Genomic DNA, 18,325 nt, shown 5'->3' with positions numbered 1-18,325 from the left:
TGTGTAATTAATCACTCAAATCAAAGTTGTTTCCGCTAGCCGAACCTTTTGCAAACAAGTAAGTCTACAAATAACAATTTTCAAAATTTATTTATTAAAATTTCTCAATTTCTCTGTGTCATTAGTTCTGTTGGTAACTCGGGACGACGCCCTGTACAATACTTATAAATTCAAATTTGGCGGTAAAATAGACCGTATGAAGTGAGCGGCAACGAATGACACAATCGATAGTACATTAATTTTTAAATCAAGAGTCGATAGTTTCCGTATAAAAAAAAGGTAAGTAAAAAAATCGATATAAAAAATATGGTTATCAGTTGAAAATCAAAATGGCAGAAACATCTTTTTTATGATAATGTAATCATTGACAATAAGTCAATAATAATATGTTTTATTGTAATAAATAATAATAGACCGTAATGTGTAACAAACAGTAGGAGCAATAATAATAGTAATAAATGAAAGATAATAATTAAAATTGAATAAGATGTAAAAATGGCGCGTCCAATGAGAATTGAAGATTGTGTTGATTCTTCATTAGTGTTATATTAGAGTAGTCACCAGTCACCAGTCAGAGCAAAAGCACCCGACCGAGCAGAGTAATACTTAGCAGTAGTGTGTAGTTGTATTGTATTTGTACGTCGATGTCGATGTCGAGTGTGTGGAAGTGTATGTAATCTATTGGGCAAAAAACTGGCTGGACTGTACACACAAGAGGAAAAAACGCCAAGAACGACTACGGCGACGAGCAAGAAGACGAGAGAAGAAGATCCAGCGACAGCTTCGCTCCCTCGGGTTTGCTATTCTCTTTAACTTGGTAGCTCTCCATCACGGGAAAAATAAAGTACTTGGAGGCTCGGAGCTGTTCGGAGTTGCTCTGAGCTGCTCGCCGTCGAGTCGAGTTTGTTGCCGAGGCTGAGAGTGAGAGAGATACGGGTGGTGTGTCGGTTCGTTGGTTGGTACTGGTTCGAGTACGGACTACTAGGGTCCGTCGACCAAGAATAGCCGTCAGCCAAGTAAGACGGCCTGCAAGGAAAAATAAGAGAAGAGAGTGAGCCAGCCAGACAGACCAAGGCAGCACGTACTGTCTCTCACATTTAAGTACTTAACTCACTACCTCTTAGTAATATTTAATATTTAACTTAAACTTAAATATCCTCAGATCTAGTTACTGGTGTTGTTAATTGTGATCTAGGGAAGGATAACGTTAAGAGCCCCTCCCACCGTCATCATCATCATCATCATCATCGACGTCGTTATCGGAAGTATCATCGCCGGAGTATACTGATTTTATGATAAATAATTACTGACCGGGATGCACGGCTCGAAACAGCAAGAGATCGATGGCCGAGGATTGCACCGAGTTACCGTAGATCATCTTGAGGTTTAGTGTTGTCTAGTGTGCTAATTCTAATAGCAAGTGGAATTCGCGGGATCACCAGTGTGTCGAGGTATTGGATAAGAATTAGACGTAATACGTAATGGAAATACGAGTTTGATTGAATGATTGGTTGATTGATGGATAAAAATAAAGTTAAGTCCAGGTAGAGAGATCGGGAGGAGTCTCACTGTCGTGTTAGTCTTCGGGTCAGTGGTGATTGGTGTCTAGACGTGTTCATTAAGACTAATACGAGTTAAAAGGTTTTTAAATAAAAGGAATTATAATTAATTGTAACATAAATTATAATTTGTAATAATAATAATGTCTCTGGAGACAAGATCAAACTCGGCCCTGTTTAAGAGGGCCGAGCAGCTAAAACGTTGGGAACAATCAGAGACCAATAGAGAACCGGCCCAGCCAAGACAAATCGCGCGAAAGATCAAGTTCTCGGCCGATTGCGTGTTCCTAGCAGCATGTGCTGCTGGCGACAAGGAAGAGGTCGTAAGATTATTGCAAAAGGGGGCGGATATCAACACTGGCAATGTCGATGGCCTTACTGCGCTCCATCAGGTATGACTAATTGCTCTATTTATTTATTTATTTATTTTATTAACTGATTTATAATGCCACCGATTTAATCATAGTTATATAGGTGATACCAAGGTTATTAAATGAAAGTAATTATTAACCATTGATGGTTTTATTAAGTTGTTGAAGGAGCAGAGCCTCTTGTCGGCATCTCTGCAAGATGGCCGACTCAGTAGTCAGTACCTACTCCAGCTGTCTAATTTCAGCACCAGATCTGCCAGATATTTATTCCAATGTGTACACGGCTGTCACGATCATTTCCCTTCGTACACTAAAACTAATACTCCCGAAAGACAGAGGCAGAGAGAGAGAAAAAAGTATAATCAATTTTTTGCTTACACATTTTCCTGCTCTCTCTTATCTAACTGATTTACTAATTAATCATCCACTCGAACCAACTCTGCAGTCATCATCATAATTCTGATATTTATACTCATTAACTAAAAATGTTTACCAAAACCTACAGCCGTCATGACAATCAGTATTTTGATAGGATTCTGGCTCATGACTTACGATTATTTAGAACGTTGATAAATCTAAAAATAAGTCATCACGGAATCGAGTTGATGATTGGAGTAATTTAAAAAATTACAACCTTTTGAAAGAAAATAATAACTATTTTATTTTCTTGTTAATTATATTTTTTTATCGGCTTGTTTAATGGTATTGAGGATTATGTAATCTGCACTTGACATTATGTCATAGCCCAACCATTAAATCAGTCAATTCTGCGGTAAAAATTTTGAGTTTATGGTAGAGATGAGAAATGGTGTGTACCTAAAGCTCTATTTATAGTCTTCAACTATTAGGAGTCGCAAGCCCTGGTTGTACATGTGTGTCTACGTTCTTTGTCAGTCATGTTCTTCTTCTCCTTTTTCTTCTTCGTCTACTTCTTATACTTCTTCTACTACTTCTTTTACACTACTCTACACTACATTAGATAGTTTATTTTTTTGGCGAGACTTAAACATGTTATATTATCCAACAAACTTTGTGAATGAGGGAATAGATAATTTTAAGTTTAAAATATATACATTTTATTTTTTTATTTGCAGCTTGCGAACATGAGTGATTCACGTGTGCTATTCCCGACTAAAATACTACCAATATTCTATATATAAATATCCATATATATACGTTCACATTTATATATTTATAATATATCAAATCAAAGTATTTTTAAATTACATACATATATATATACATATGTATAATTAACGCCTATTGTTTTTATAGGCATGCATCGACGACGACTTGGATATGGTTGAATTTTTGGTTGAACAAGGAGCGGACATCAACCGCGGTGACAATGAAGGCTGGACTCCGCTGCACGCAACGGCATCGTGTGGATTCATATCAATCGCCAAGTACGTGAAAAAATTTTGTTTACTTTTTTTCCAAGTACACAATTCACTTGAGTATTTCAACGATAAATTTACTCCTTATTTTTTTTTTGTATAGATATTTAATTGAACAAGGATGCAATCTAGCAGCTGTAAATAATGACGGTGAACTTGCCCTTGACATCGCGGAGAGCGACGAAATGGAAGATTTACTGCAGCAACATATCAATAAAGCAGGTGCGACATCTGATAATTATTTAAATAAAATAATTAGCAAAGTAAATTAATTAACTGTCGGGATATTTAGGTATCGATTGTGATCAAGCGCGTAGCGAGGAGGAACGATCGATGCTGAGTGACGCAAAAGCTTGGAAAGCCGGGTCACCTGGCAAGGATGCTGTACATCCGCGAACTGGTGCTACGGCGCTCCATGTAGCTGCTGCTAAGGGTTACATCAAAGTTATGAAGTAATTTATTCATTTTATTGTTAGTTAAAATAATTTATTTTCTTACATTGTGTAAATTTTTATCATATTTGTTCAGCATTTTATTGCAAGCAAGATGTGATGTAAACGCTCAGGATTACGATGGGTGGACGCCGTTACATGGCGCTGCACACTGGGGTCAGCTAGAAGCGTGTAAACTTCTTGTTGAAAATTATTGTGATATGGATATTAAAAATTTTGCTGTAAGTTATATTTAATTGATTGATAAGTTATTTATTTATAAAGATAAATAATATTTAATAGGGTCAGACCGCGTTTGATGTGGCCGACACAGATATTCTCAAGGCCTTGGAGGAGTTGAAGAAGAAGCAACAGATAATTTTAAAAGATCATCCATTATTAAATAATCAAAAGCAACTGCCGATACCAAAGAAACGGTAATTAGATTACTGATTTTTTTTATTACTGTAACTGTCTGCGTAAGATTTTTTTATTTTTATTACTTAATACGTTTTTTTTTTTAAATAGAATGTCACCTACAATTGAGAACACAGTCGTCAATGAGGGACTCGAGACCTTTGAAGAAGAAACTCCAAATAAAGTAATTAAAGTTGAATTGGAAATACAATCGGATAAAGACGACACGAGTGCTGACACGAATAGTGACGTCGGTGAGTGTGTGTCAATTGACATTATTATTTATTTTATTTTATAATTTACTTTTAACTGGTAGTTAGTAAAAGTTATTAAAATATTGTGACTGTAATTTAAAGTTATTTATTGTGAGTACCATTAACAATTGTTGATTGTATTATAACTTTAAATGAATAATTAACATTGCATTTGGTACGCATGCTGCGTGGATAGAAAGTGGAGAAGAGACTGATATTGAAGATAGCGATGATGAAAATGATTCTGAGAGTAGCTCAGATTCAGAAACATCATCTACGAGTAATTATTCTAATCAGTCAGATAAATTTTTAGGTGTTACTGATGATGGTAAGCCTGAAATTTAAATTTTGAAAAAGTTTTTTAAATTATTATTATTGTAAACTAATAAAATAGATTTAATAATAATAGAATAAAATTAGTAATAAAGTTTTGATATATTTATAAATTTATAGAAAAGAAAAATAGAGCTAACAAAGATGATAGTGGAACACTTAGTCCAGTCACCGTTCCAGAGATAAATAAACTTCCAAATCAGGTAATTTTTAAAAAGTAATTTTATTGGAATAATTAAGTAGTAACGTTAAATTTTTTTTAACAATTAAAGGCACCAATTTTACCACCGAAACAACAGACTGAAAATACTGAGGAGGGAACAATACCATCGTGGCGTCGTTCAGGTTCATTTAGAAGTAGAATACAAGAAAACGAGCCCACTAATTCAGTGGCTTCAACTAAAGGTAATAATTAAAGTAAAAATAATTAATGCTTGTTATTTAAAATTATTTTTAATAAATTATTTCGCAGAAAATGAAGACAAAGAAAAGTCAATAAAAACGCCGCTTATCTCAAATAAAATTAACCAGAATACCGACTCAGAAGTTGTTTTACGTCGGACTCACAGCTTTGAGACAGACGAAAAGTACGTGAGAATTGTATACATTAATAACACAAATAATTTTAATTGTTTTGCTGATAAATTTATCAAAAGAACATTTTTTTTTTTCGCTTCATTCATTACATTTTTTGTTATCAGTAACCAATGAGTGAATTTAAATAGAGCTAAATATTTATTTTGCATAGCAGTTATCATTTGCCAAAGTACTCAGTAATTTTTTTTTTTATTAATCAGTCATTAGTCACCAGTAATTAGTTGAATATTTTATATTATCATTATAATTATTATTATTTAATTTATTATTATTATTTAATTATACATGTAAATATATATAAAAGAAAAAAAAAGTATTAGAGCATAGAAGTACGCATGGCATGATGCATGTTACGCAGGTTCTATGAGCAGTATCTGGCATTGCGAGCTCGCATCAAGGCATCTTCCTGCCCTACACTCCATCGCTGCAATCCAGTTACTCCCACCCACACCAACACTACGACCGCGCGTTCTGCGTCTTTACGCGAAACTCACAGGTACATCAGCATGTATCAAAATTATATATATATATTTTTATTTTTTTTTTACTTTAAATCCTATAAGCGACAATCGAGTAACACACGTTTGCCTCTGTGCTTCATTAGTTGTCGCCTTGTAACAAATGATTCATCTAGCTATTTTATTTATTTATTTTTATCATCAACAATTTAACTATTCCCAGCTGTTATCATTTAATTAGTTGTATTAATTATTCCACTTTGTTTTTAATAATTATTTAGACGCAAAGAAGTGAAACTTAATTTGGAATTATCGCGAGTACCGCAAGAGAGCAATTCATCTTCACCAACGTCACTGACAAATAAATTTTTGTCCTCGCCAGTATTGCCGACATCGACTACTGGTTCAACTCCAACAAGTTCTACCTCTACGGCCACTACGACAACAACTAGCCCTGTACCGGGAAATCAAATTCGCAGGTCCGTATATCAGTTAAAATTTTTTATTTTAATTTTATTATTTGATAGTTTAATTATTAAACGGCCACTTGATTGAATAATTAAATAAATTGTACCATTATCGTGATATTTAATGTAAAAAAAAATGTAAATGGACAGTGTACAAGTGGTGGAGGCGAGCTCTGCAAACGTAACTCCCTCACACAATTCAACGACTACAACATCAGCACCCACGACTCCTGCTGCTGGGAAACTCAGTCCAGGAAATATCTTCAAAAATTTCTTCAAGTGCGTACTCGTTTGACGGTCGAAGATAATACACCTCCAAGTCGTGTGATTTGCGTTATTTTATTTCCCGTGATTTTTTTTTACCCACCATTATTTTACAGCATGATAATTATTTGCTTTATCATAATTAATTTATTTATTTAATTATTTGTTTTTGTTGACAATACATTTAGGACAGTTCAACAAGGATTTATTTATTTCCAATTAATAATTTACTTGTCTTAATTATTTGTGCACTCGATAATTAATCGATTGCACTCCACTGAGTTAATTATTAAATACACTAACTAGTAATTATCTAAATGCGTTTACACATAAAATTATATTTTATTTAATTATTTAATAATATACATTTTCTTGATACCAGCATCGAAATTTAAAGTTCCAGTGTCACTAGAGCCGCTCGCTACAAACTAATTTCAGTCCGGTGCCGCAAACAAAAACTAGCAAACGAGTAAATTATGAATGCCTTCAGTCAGCGGGCGGAAACAAACTTGTTTCGTCCCTTGGGAATAAACAAATTAGTATATTACACACCTAGGGAGGAAAGTAGGACACTCCAAGCCGCGTGTAATTGCCTAATCCTGTGGCAATCACGCGGATTGAGACGTCTTAACTTAGTCCGTGTGTATACGATTTTTCACGAGATCAGCACCGGAAAGTTTGAATTTTTGCGTCTGTTTAAGGGAAGAATGGCGCATGCGCTAATTTTTATCATTGGTTTTCTCATGAAAGAAAAGAACGAAACTCTTCTCTCTAAACAGGGCAGGAATTTAAACTTTTGGCGCAGGTATGGCGAAAATAATGTTTCTGTCCGCTGACCGAAGGCTTTCGCAATTTAAACTCCGATACTTGTCGTTTGTTTATTAGTAATTTCAGCATTAATTTTATTTACGTAAATGACAGTTCTGACTGTGATTAAGTTTTATAAAAATTACTGTAAATAATAAAAAGTATTTATACCCTGATAGCCAAGTTGACCGCAAAAGTTTGTACTTCCAAAGTTGATAGACACTTTCTGAGAAAGTTGGTGGCAAAAGTTGGCAATCCATAAGTTGTCGGAAAGTTGCCTTCAATCTTTTCAGAAACCTGCTTTCGAATTACGGCTCTTCCCTGGTGTCAACTTTCTCAAAAAATTGGCGGTAACTTGTAGCCAAAAGTTTCAAAAGCTAGAGTTGTCGTCAAGTTGGTCGCAAACTAATGAATACCAACTTTTTGACGAGCAACTCGTGCTATCAGGGTAGCTTCTGCTTAATTATAAATTTCAAATGACAATTTACGTTTACGCTAATAGTTGATCGCGCCATTGATCTTAAATTAACTTGTTTCTGACTGCTGACACTGAAACTTTAAGTTCCAATGCCGGTAATCATGAAAAATATTGTGTGTAACTCAGAATAAAACACGATTTCAGACTGCGTGTGATGTCAACCAACTTCACTCTGGTCTGAAATCGTTTTGTTTCATCCCTTGTCACACAATATACTATTTAACAAACTGGCTTTATGAATCTGTAGATTTATATTGATATTTTATTAATTATTTATTTGGTTGGAAGCAAAACAGGACGAGTTTTCTACACCAAAATGCTTAAACGTTTTGTTTGTTTAATTTTTTTTTCATTAGGTTTAATAATTATTCACTTACTTATAAATATACTTTTAAAATTTTTGCATTTATTACAATTAAAATGTATTTTTAGATCATTTGTACCACCTGTACGTGATGAAGAGAGTGAAACACAGCGTAAAGCTCACGCGAAACGCGTGCGTGAGACACGACGTTCTACCCAGGGAGTTACTTTGGATGAAATTAAAAGTGCAGAGCAGTTGGTAAAGAAAAAACAGCAGCAAACAAATGATACACCATCGTCTACACCCCAGGTTAATTTAAAATTACATATTAACATTTCATCGCTTAATTATTTAGCGCCTTTTAATTTTATATATTTTTATATATAATTTATATATAAAATATATATATAAATAAAATATTACTGCAATTACTTTCATATCTTTAAATATTTTAATCAATTAAAATTATCCGGCGTTCGTTTCAATAATTCAAAGTAATTAAAGTTAATATAATAAAATAATTTTTATTATGATGTGTAATTAATAAATTAATACTGTGTAGTTTTAATTTTTCTAATTTTGGTTTTTAATTTAAATTAATTGTCAATTTTGGTTTATTTTATTATTATTTTTTTTTTTTTAAACCCCAGCCAGCGGCTTCTCTTGGCCAAACAGCTTCAATCATAGCCACGATAACAACAGCAACACCAACAACCGTGACAACAAATAAATTACCCGAAGAAACAAATTTGCCCGAAAGACGGCCGTCTTGGAGACTGAGGGTAGACAATGGAAGCAAGGTTTGTTGCTTTTAGTGCGCTTTTATTTTAATAAAATGCTTTTTTATCAATAAATAAACAAATATAGGGTACGAGCACCAGTACCCAGCCCCAAACCAGTAGCCAGTCACTTGATGTTCAATTATATCTGTATATATTTTAAGTCAATGTTAAAGTATACGACCGGCTAGCTACTGGTTAGGGTCTAGGTACTGGCGCTCTTACCCTGTAATAAACAATAATTATATTTGCCGTAAAATAAATAAATCAACAATCATGTGCGCGCTGTTATTAGTTCCAGTTGGAAGATGCTAATAATAAATCATCAGACACAACAACTGCGTACATCAGAAGGCCTTCAGGTGGAACAGGTATACCAAGACCAAGTTCAGCACCAGTGGACTCAATAGCGACAAGCACTGCTGATGCAACGGTTACTTTGCCACTTAGACGTTCATTAAAATCACCGGAAGACAAAGGTAGATTATATGTAACCTGTTTAACGCTAAATGTTAATGGTTAATTACTTGACATTTGTAATTTAAACCTTTGGATGATTGTTTTTAGATCAAGACAAGGAGAATGACAGTAGAAATGCACAAGCTACCCAAGCTGTTATTCAGAGGCGACGTAGACCCAAGAGAAGATCCACTGGAGTCGTTCATGTGGATATGGATGTTAGTACATATATTTATTAAATAAATAAATATTCATTTTTTTGTTTATATTTATATACATTTAAATTGACGTTTTTAATGCATGTTTGCTTTTCCAATGCCTGTCCTATATAAAAAAAAAAAAATTTTGATGTGTAGGCGAACCAGATCACTATTTAGTTTGACGTCACACTCCCAATATCTATTAATAATATCTAGAATGTTATTTTATTTTAAGTTAAATACATTTGCTGATTATTTACATATGTATTTATATATTTTTTTCAGGAAATTGATCCTGATAAACAAGATACCTCAGCTGGTGGTGATTACGAGGAGTCAAAAACCAATCACACTGAAGTATGTTGATTTAAAAAACTTAATAATTTATATTTTTTAAAAAGTTTTAAGTAGCTCACAAAATGATTTATGATCACGTCGTCACCTTGTCGTCATCGCTGTTAATAACTAAAAATTTTTTCGTACAATAACGTGGAAATATATATTTTTTAAAATAAGTTTATTGGCAGACTCGGTGTCTGATTCGCACACAAAAGTGTATTTATGGATTTAAACAAATGATGATGATAATGACTATACATCACATAAAATCTATTTTCCACTTTAATACAACACCACACGACGTCTTCTCAAACGTATTTTAGGTCAGCTTCTGTTTAAGATTAACCTCTATTCTTACATACCGGTGATTTAAAATAGAATACAACAATTTGCTGGTGTGTTTTACTTATTTTATACTTTATACACTTAGAATATACAAGTCCAAGTGTCAAATTATAATTTTTATTTCATCAAAACTCGGTCTACTTTATCTGCTGCAAAGACTCTGGATGCGAAGGCTCTAGATCAGTATCGAATTCAATTTATAATTATATTTATACACGTCGTGTCAATAGACTCGCTTGTATTTATCTCAGTTATCTAAAGAACGAAACAATAAATAATAAAAGACGTGTAGCAATGAAAAATAAATATAAACCACATGGTCATTAACTGCAGACACCTAAAATTATACTCTGACATTTCAATCGACCTCTGACATTAGTTGATATCATTTGTATTATGGCCATTAATTTAACTTTTTTTTTTATGCTAAAATTCCCTGGTCTTGTTGCTGATAGACTTGATTTAGGTAATGACAGGAGTTTATTAATAAATTACAATAATGTTTACTTTAATTTTGGATCAAAGAGCTTTAAAATACGTCTTGTAAATTTTCATGTTTTAAGTAAATCTGTATTTATAAATCTATTAATAGAATCATCATGAGAGAGAGAGGCTGATAAATAAAAAATAAAACTGGCTGATGACTGTGAGTTTTGCTGGCTAGTTTCCATCAGTCAAACACTTGCTGTCAGTGGCCGTGGACCACGGGAACGCGAATAAAAAACATTTTATTGTACCAATTATGATTGTTAATTGTTTGCGTGTTTAGTTAATTAGTTGTGTCAATGAAATTTAAATCAGGTCAAGATTAAGAGTTTTAAATTTATAATTGTCATCATCATCATCAGTAGCTGCGTCATTATAAAAATATTATAATTACATAAAATAAAAGTATGTCAACTTACCGAAAAAGGGCTCAAGCCAAACCTACGACGGCTGCTGGTTTACGGGCCCAGGCATCCGCTAATGGCAGTTCGATATTCAGAAATAGACCAAGAAGTATTAGCGGTTTATTTGGATCTAATCAAAGTAGTTTTTCAAATTTATTTGGTGTCAATACGTCTAATTATAACTCACCTGGTCATAATATTAATAAAAGTACAAAGTCATTTTACAAAAATCCATACACCAATTCAATAAACAATTTAAATTACCCTAGTTCTTATACTACTTATGGCGGAACGGCATCTGGATATGGCAGTTTAACTTTACCATCACATTCAGCTATCAGTTCATTAAATCTTGCAGTACCATCAACTAGTTATAATTACAATCGCAATAGTACTGGCAGTAGTAGTAGCAGTGGTGTAAGCAAAAATAACAGTCCGAGTGTTAATTCAATATCAAAAAAATCATCGGATAATTACAATAAACGTAGTGTTAAAAAAGCTGATAGTTTCAATAGACCCAAGTCATCTAAATCGGGCATTGGATCTAGAAGTTCTAGTTTGCAAAGTTTAGTTGGTTCTGAAGGATATGCTGTAAGATAACGAGACAAATATAAAATATTTAGACACTGATATTTAAAATAAATAATTTTATTTCAGAGTGGCAATGAACGATCTGGACGTTCGAGTAGACTTGGATCAGTGACGTCTTTATCATCAGACATATCAGTAACTCCGAGCAGTAGAATAAAGTCATCAAACTCGGAAAACGGTGAGCTTGATTATAAGAAATTGTGGGAGGAGTCTCAAGCTGAAAACGAAAGGCTCAAGGAAAAATTACGGCGTTCTGACGAGCAGTTGAAGGAGGTCAGAGGTTCATTGGAAAAAGTACAGAGTACACAGAGTAAACTCACGCTTTCAGAAGCGGAAAAACGTGAGAGGAGAGCTATGGAACGAAAGCTCTCGGAAATGGAGGAAGAACTAAAAGTAATTTTTTATTAATTATTATTATTACTACTACTATTATTGTCATTGATTATATATGTTATCTACTTGATTTAAAATTCCATGTGTCGTCTGACAATCTCTTTATATTTGGACACTCTTCTAATTGCTCTTCGTCTATTTTCATTAAATATGGATTCCACCAACCAGATAAACAGTTTATTGAAACGAGTATTTAATTACTTATTATCTTTTTATTTAATAACGAATATAAATATGAATGGACTAAGAGTTTAAAAGAAATTATGTCAACAAAATAATATATATTTGTTCTCCTGAAAATTAGTTACGATGCACGCTCGAGTTTTTCGACTGTTTTGTCTGCTGCGGTGGAGTGCAGGAGGGTGCAAGTTTTTTTTTTTCTTCATTTTATTTTTGTTTTGTTATTTAATACTCACCAGTTATGTCGGAAATATTGTACCGGGCTTCGTGGCATTGCTTTTATGTTTTATTTTTTTTCTTTCATACTCTGGCTCGTATTTTTTACGAACACATCTACGGCCCGCTTAGTCTTTCAGTCTTAAATATTTTTTATCCTTAAGGTCATTCTCAGACAATACCCCCCACTTTTGAAAAATATTCAATGACTCAACTGTCATAACAGTATTAAATTTTTATTAATTGATTAAAAAAAAAAAATAAAGACTTAATAAAAAAAAAAAGGACAATATCTTCGATTTCACCGAATAATAGATTTAAAAAAAATTAAATTACTTACAGTTGTTAGTTATTAGAAGTCAAATGAAATTTGGTAAGTAAATTTCAGCCTAAAAAATTTGAAAATTCGAGTTATAATACTGACATTTAGATTTTACTTAAATTTATTTAATAAATTTCGTTTAACTCCTAATTGATAACAACTGTAAGTCATTTTTTTTTAAATCTACATCAGCGAAATTGCAATTACGTTGTCCTTTTTTTAGTTAATGTTGTAATTTTTCTTAAATTTATTAGTAAAACTTTAATACGGTTATGACACTTGAGTTATTGAATATTTTTAAAAAGCAGAGGACACTCCGAAAATACCCTTAAGGTCATTCTCAGACAACAGCCCCTACTTTTTAAAAATTTTCAATGACTTTCAAATGTATTGACCGTATTCAAATTTTTGGGATTCTACAGTTTCCATGGCGCCGCTAAATGACCGTGAATTCTTACAGAACTCGACGAAATAAGACTTTCTTAAAGAATAAAATTTCTCGATATCTCGCTTAGTTTTTGAGAAAAATGGATTTCGAGAAAAATTCAATTTTTTTCAAAAAAGTGAAATATTTCACGGATTTTAATATCCTTAATTTTTTAGTATTTTTTCCGGAAAGTGCATTTGAAGACGAAAATTTTGAAAAAAAAACGTCTGAATTAATCCATTTTTGAAGAAGTTATATCTATTTGAAAAAAGTCTTATTTCTTCGAGTTCTACAAGAATTCGCGATCATTTGGTGGCGCCACGGAAACCGTAGACTTTCCCAAATTTTAATAATTAATGCTGTAATTTTTCTTTAATCGATTAATCAAATTTTAATACGGTTATGATAGTTCGAGTTTATTGAATATTTTTAAAAAGTGGGGGGGCACTGTCTGCGAATGCTTTTAAAAAAAAGAATTACAATTAATAAATAATAATAATAATATATGATATATATGATTATTAAAAAAATTTTTTTTAACAGATGATTGTCTCTACCCATGATATTTCTAATCACTCTCTCCTCCTATCTAATCCTCTTGTATGGTCTTGGGATTTTAATTATTAAAAAAGGTTAATAAGGTTTAGGCTAACTCTTTAAATATTTATTACAGCAATTGCAAAAGCTCAAAGCCGAAAATGAGCGATTGAAAGCCGAAAATCGGGCACTTACCCGCGTCGTATCCAAACTCACCAATACTACTAAATAGGTAAAGGATATTAAAAAAAGAAAGAAAGAAAAATATTAAAAAAAAAGATACACAAAAAAGATACAGCATTGCGTTAACAATTGTACATTAAATGATATACTTATATATTTAATAATTTATTAATTTTAAATTAGTTTTTCTTTATGTTTATATGCAGTATTAAAATATAAATAATGTGCTACACTTACTTAGGATGTATGAGATGATTTATTAAAAATATTAATTTTTAATTATAAACTTTATTAATAAAGTTGCTTTGATATTAATAAATTAACAATTCCATTTAATTAAAATATTAATTGGTTTTATTTTACTGCTTAATGTTCTATTAACTGTAATTTAAATCTTGTCATTTAATTTACTCAATTGTGGTATTTACAATTACACTAATTATTTGTGTTTTATATTTCTAACGTCAGTTAAATATTTAAGATCTCATACATCCTTAAAAAATAATTTTTTTTTCATAATAAAATAACTTTAGTACTTTTGTTGATACGTTTTTGTTTAAATTTAAAATTACTCTATTATTTTGTAAAAAAAGTTTAATTAGTTATTTTGTGATAAAGAAGTAATAAAAAAAAATAGTAATTAGTATAAATACACTTGTGTGCTGTGATAAAAGAAAATACTCCCTCCAGAAGATAATTATTTACGCGAATGATTTTATGATTATTTATTATCGTAGTAATTTTCCGATAGCCAGCACGCCAAGCGCATGTACAAGTTTTATTTTCAACCAAGCATCGGTTTTCAAATTATTATGAAATAAATTATTTTGGCATGATTTTTATCCATTTCCTCAAGGTTTTTTTTTTACCAATAACACATCCATTAACTAACATATGTAACTTTTGTTTATTTTTATAAATAAAAAAAAAAACAAAAATTTTATTGCAATTATGTTATTTTACAGATGCTACAAATGCGCATAAACTTTTTTTTTAAACTGATGTATGTTTAATTTCAAAATATAAAACTGAAAAAATGCTTTTTTTTTATAATTTCAATTTTTTTGAAATTTACATCAAATATTTTTTTTCAATTGATGATTTTTAATCTTCAATTAAAAAGTAAAGATAAAAATTTTCAACTAAACTCAAAATTAAAAAGAACGTATACGAAATATTTCAAAATGAGTAAAATTTGTAATTTTTTTTCTGTCAAAAATAAATTTTCAAAAGAATGAAATTAAAAATACATGAATTTTTTTTTTCTTTAACATTTAGATAAAAAATTCACCGAAGAAAAATTCAAAATAAAAAATTTTTCATTTTTTATTTTTATACTTGAAGATCTTTAAATTCTCAAAAAAAAATTTTTTTTTATACATCTTACGTCTTCTCAACGATACCTTTTGTTACGATGCGCTTTTATGGAATCTGTAACGCGACATATTTGTGTTTTATAAATAGCATGCAGATGTTTTATAAATTTTACTGGCATGCCGTTTTCCAAACCCTTGAGTGTTGATTTTAAATCCCGAATGTTAACTCCCCTGTCATTTGAATCCAAAGAAGTAAATAAATAAAAATGAAAATAAATAAAAAAGTAAACGCGTCCCACAGTAAAATAAAACAATTAGCGTGATAGATTCACTTGTTCTAATGTTGCTCTAGCACTAATTAATTTTGTTTAAAACAATAAATCTTATAATTTAAGTGGAGACACCGCTAGGGCGTGTTCAAAATTGCTATATTAATATGATTAATTATTTATTATTAAATAAATAAATATATAAATGAATAAATAAACAAATATACTAACAGTATTTTTATCTTTTAGGTGATGGAGCAACTGAAGTGCGAAAACCAGAGGCTAAAGGACGAAAACGGCGCACTAATACGAGTTATTAGCAAACTTTCTAAATAGCGCCGACAGAAACTAAGAAATAAATTAATTAAATGAATAAACAAATTAATTTAATTAATTAATAAAAGATATAATGAATAATTGTTAAATTGTATTATTATTGCTTTATAAAATATTTTAATTATTCAACAATATTTAATAACAATGTTGATTATTTTACATTACAATTATAATTATAATTATTATTATCACAATTGATAATAATATTTATCTTCTTTGTGTTTATAATTAATTATTTATTGTCAATCTAATTGATTATCAGTTACGCGTGTGGCTGTGTCTGATGCAAAAGGCGATTTATTAAGATAAATAGTTTATTAATTTATCAAATAATTAATTGTTTGTCCACGTCTACGTCACTACACTAGTAAAGGATTTAAAAAAAGTACATTTTTTTTATATACTTGTTCTATTATTTGTAAAAGATTTAAATATTTTACATTTTAAATAATAAAGTTATTGTCGTAATTGATTTATTTTATATTATCAATTGTTAATAATGTGTAAAGATTTGATGTATTTATGTAGATACGTAATTTTTTTTTTTCAAATTTATCGATTTATTTGTAATCAAGTCCATGGAACAAAAAATTTTTGAAAATTGGTACGAGGTAAAGAAAATTGTAAATGCGAGGAAAATGATGATTTTTACTTGTGGCCTAAGTAAAAATTATTTAAATCATAGGAAAAAAAATATATCATAAATAATATCATGGAATTTTCTGAGCTTTTATAGTTTACTTAAATAAGTAGCAATTTTTTCAGATTTTTTTTTTAAATTAATGAATTAATTTATATACACAATAAACGTGTTCACATTTAATACAGCAAATAAAATATATTGGCGTTTAAAAATAAATATATATATATTGTGATCTTTTATAATGCATTAAGGCCATGATAAGCCGTTAATAATTAATTTATCAACAAACAGTTTACTATTAAACCTAAATAAATATTTAATGAATTATTTAATAAAAGTAAAAATGAAGTATCATAAATTATATACAATACTTATTTAATAAATGTGGAACTCCGTTATACTAGAGTGGCCTTTAATAAAAAATAAAGACTGCAATTAATTATTAAAGAAAAAAATAATAATTACTATCATTGCCACCATACCATTAGAGGTAACGAAATAAAATATATAACGAGACAATATACATTTCCAATGGCCAATCATTTGATAAGATTTTTAAAATTCATCACTATTTGATAAATAAATTATAAAAATATATATCTAATATATTAGACTGTCAAACAAAATCGATTATTTTTTCGATCCTATACGGAAATATTGTTGTGTGTAACATAAAAAAATTGGGTACCAAGTGGCTCTCCAATTCAATTGCAAAACGCGCGCTCACTAAAATAAGATTTCCCATTTAAATAACGCGGGAAAAATTTTTTTAAATTTGAATTTTTGACGGATCAATGAATTAAATCGACCATATCATTTTTTGTAGAGAATTAAAAGCTCTACAAAAAAGGTCTCTTATAATTTTCTGATAAATCTAACCGTTCAAAAGTTACTCGCTTACGAAAATTATAAGTTTTTTTCCCAAACTTAATTTGTAAAATCTGTAACTTTTGAACCATGAGATTAAAAATTCAGTAAATAACATAATTTGATTGCAAAAAAAAATGATCTACAATAACGATCCTATGACATTTTGCGATTAGGTTCATAGTTTTGCTAGAAGTAAAAACGCGAAATTTACCATAAATTTGAATCTAAGCTTGAATATCTCCTAAACGGTTAGATTTATCAAAAAATCATAAGAGACCTTTTTTATAGAGCATTCAATTCTCTACAAAAAAATGTTATGGTCGTTTGAATTTATCGATCTGTTAGAGAGGTATAAATTTTTTCTTTAAATTGAAAATCTTATTTAAGCGAGCGCGCGTTTTGTAATAGAGTTCAAGAGCCAAAATTGGTACTCGTTTTTTTATTAGTTACATTAACAATTTTATTTGTCACAGTCTAATATATACATGCTTTTATACAAATAAATTTTTACGGCATTTGTCTACTTGTCTTGTGTGTAATTTATTATTTAAATAAACTCTGCTGATAAAACGTGATAATATAATTACGATGAGCAGATTTTTCGCGTAATGTTTTTTGTAAATTATTTATTGTTAATTATATCAATGTGTCGAGTCAAAAAAACTATCATAAGAATTATAATAATAATAATAAATAAATAAATAAATGAACTAAATAATCGATGATCGATATAGTAACACCATTTAGTAGATAAGAAGTTAATTAATGGAATTGCGTAATTGTTCATGTGTTTTATATCATAAATAATAGTATTAAGTGTGTTCAATGGATAACGAGCGCATAAATATATATTGTTGTCGTACAACGGTTTGCTGAAATTAACTTAAATAATT

General features: G+C 30.4%; 1 protein-coding gene across 8 annotated transcripts; it reads left to right on the top strand.

Annotated features, from left to right (window-relative positions):
• Nucleotides 1-302: 302 nt before the first annotated feature.
• LOC130663397 (protein phosphatase 1 regulatory subunit 12A) lies at nucleotides 303-18,315 on the top strand. Of its 8 annotated transcripts, none has more exons than XM_057462587.1 (23): nucleotides 305-1,101; nucleotides 1,196-1,951; nucleotides 3,206-3,336; nucleotides 3,431-3,549; nucleotides 3,620-3,779; nucleotides 3,856-4,000; nucleotides 4,062-4,195; nucleotides 4,287-4,429; nucleotides 4,626-4,757; nucleotides 4,883-4,965; nucleotides 5,035-5,167; nucleotides 5,235-5,349; nucleotides 5,718-5,855; nucleotides 6,099-6,296; nucleotides 6,435-6,563; nucleotides 8,266-8,446; nucleotides 8,788-8,937; nucleotides 9,212-9,395; nucleotides 9,484-9,593; nucleotides 9,861-9,932; nucleotides 11,807-12,133; nucleotides 13,952-14,047; nucleotides 15,833-18,315. In XM_057462587.1, exons 2-22 carry the CDS (start codon nucleotides 1,703-1,705, stop codon nucleotides 14,045-14,047), a joined length of 3,129 nt encoding a protein of 1,042 aa, XP_057318570.1. In that variant the 5' UTR covers nucleotides 305-1,101; nucleotides 1,196-1,702; the 3' UTR covers nucleotides 15,833-18,315. The 8 variants fall into 8 exon arrangements, with proteins under 8 accessions (XP_057318576.1, XP_057318570.1, XP_057318571.1 ...); XM_057462588.1 differs by having other exon boundaries at nucleotides 305-1,451; nucleotides 1,535-1,951; XM_057462586.1 differs by having other exon boundaries at nucleotides 305-1,951.
• Nucleotides 18,316-18,325: the final 10 nt, after the last annotated feature.

This window comes from Microplitis mediator, chromosome 2, assembly GCF_029852145.1.
Source record: "Microplitis mediator isolate UGA2020A chromosome 2, iyMicMedi2.1, whole genome shotgun sequence".
NCBI lineage: Eukaryota > Metazoa > Arthropoda > Insecta > Hymenoptera > Braconidae > Microplitis > Microplitis mediator.
The sequence above is the reverse complement of the archived record's forward strand: the minus strand, read 5'-3'. Positions and strand labels throughout refer to the sequence as shown.

What these genes read in the sequence shown, in the direction of transcription:
- LOC130663397 (XM_057462587.1), top strand. Translation starts at nt 1,703, where the DNA reads ATGTCTCTGGAGACAAGATCAAACTCGGCCCTGTTTAAGAGGGCCGAG. An exon ending in TGACACGAATAGTGACGTCG is followed by an intron (nt 4,430 to 4,625) that starts GTGAGTGTGTGT and finishes CTGCGTGGATAG; the next exon opens with AAAGTGGAGAAGAGACTGAT. An exon ending in TCTTTACGCGAAACTCACAG is followed by an intron (nt 5,856 to 6,098) that starts GTACATCAGCAT and finishes ATAATTATTTAG; the next exon opens with ACGCAAAGAAGTGAAACTTA.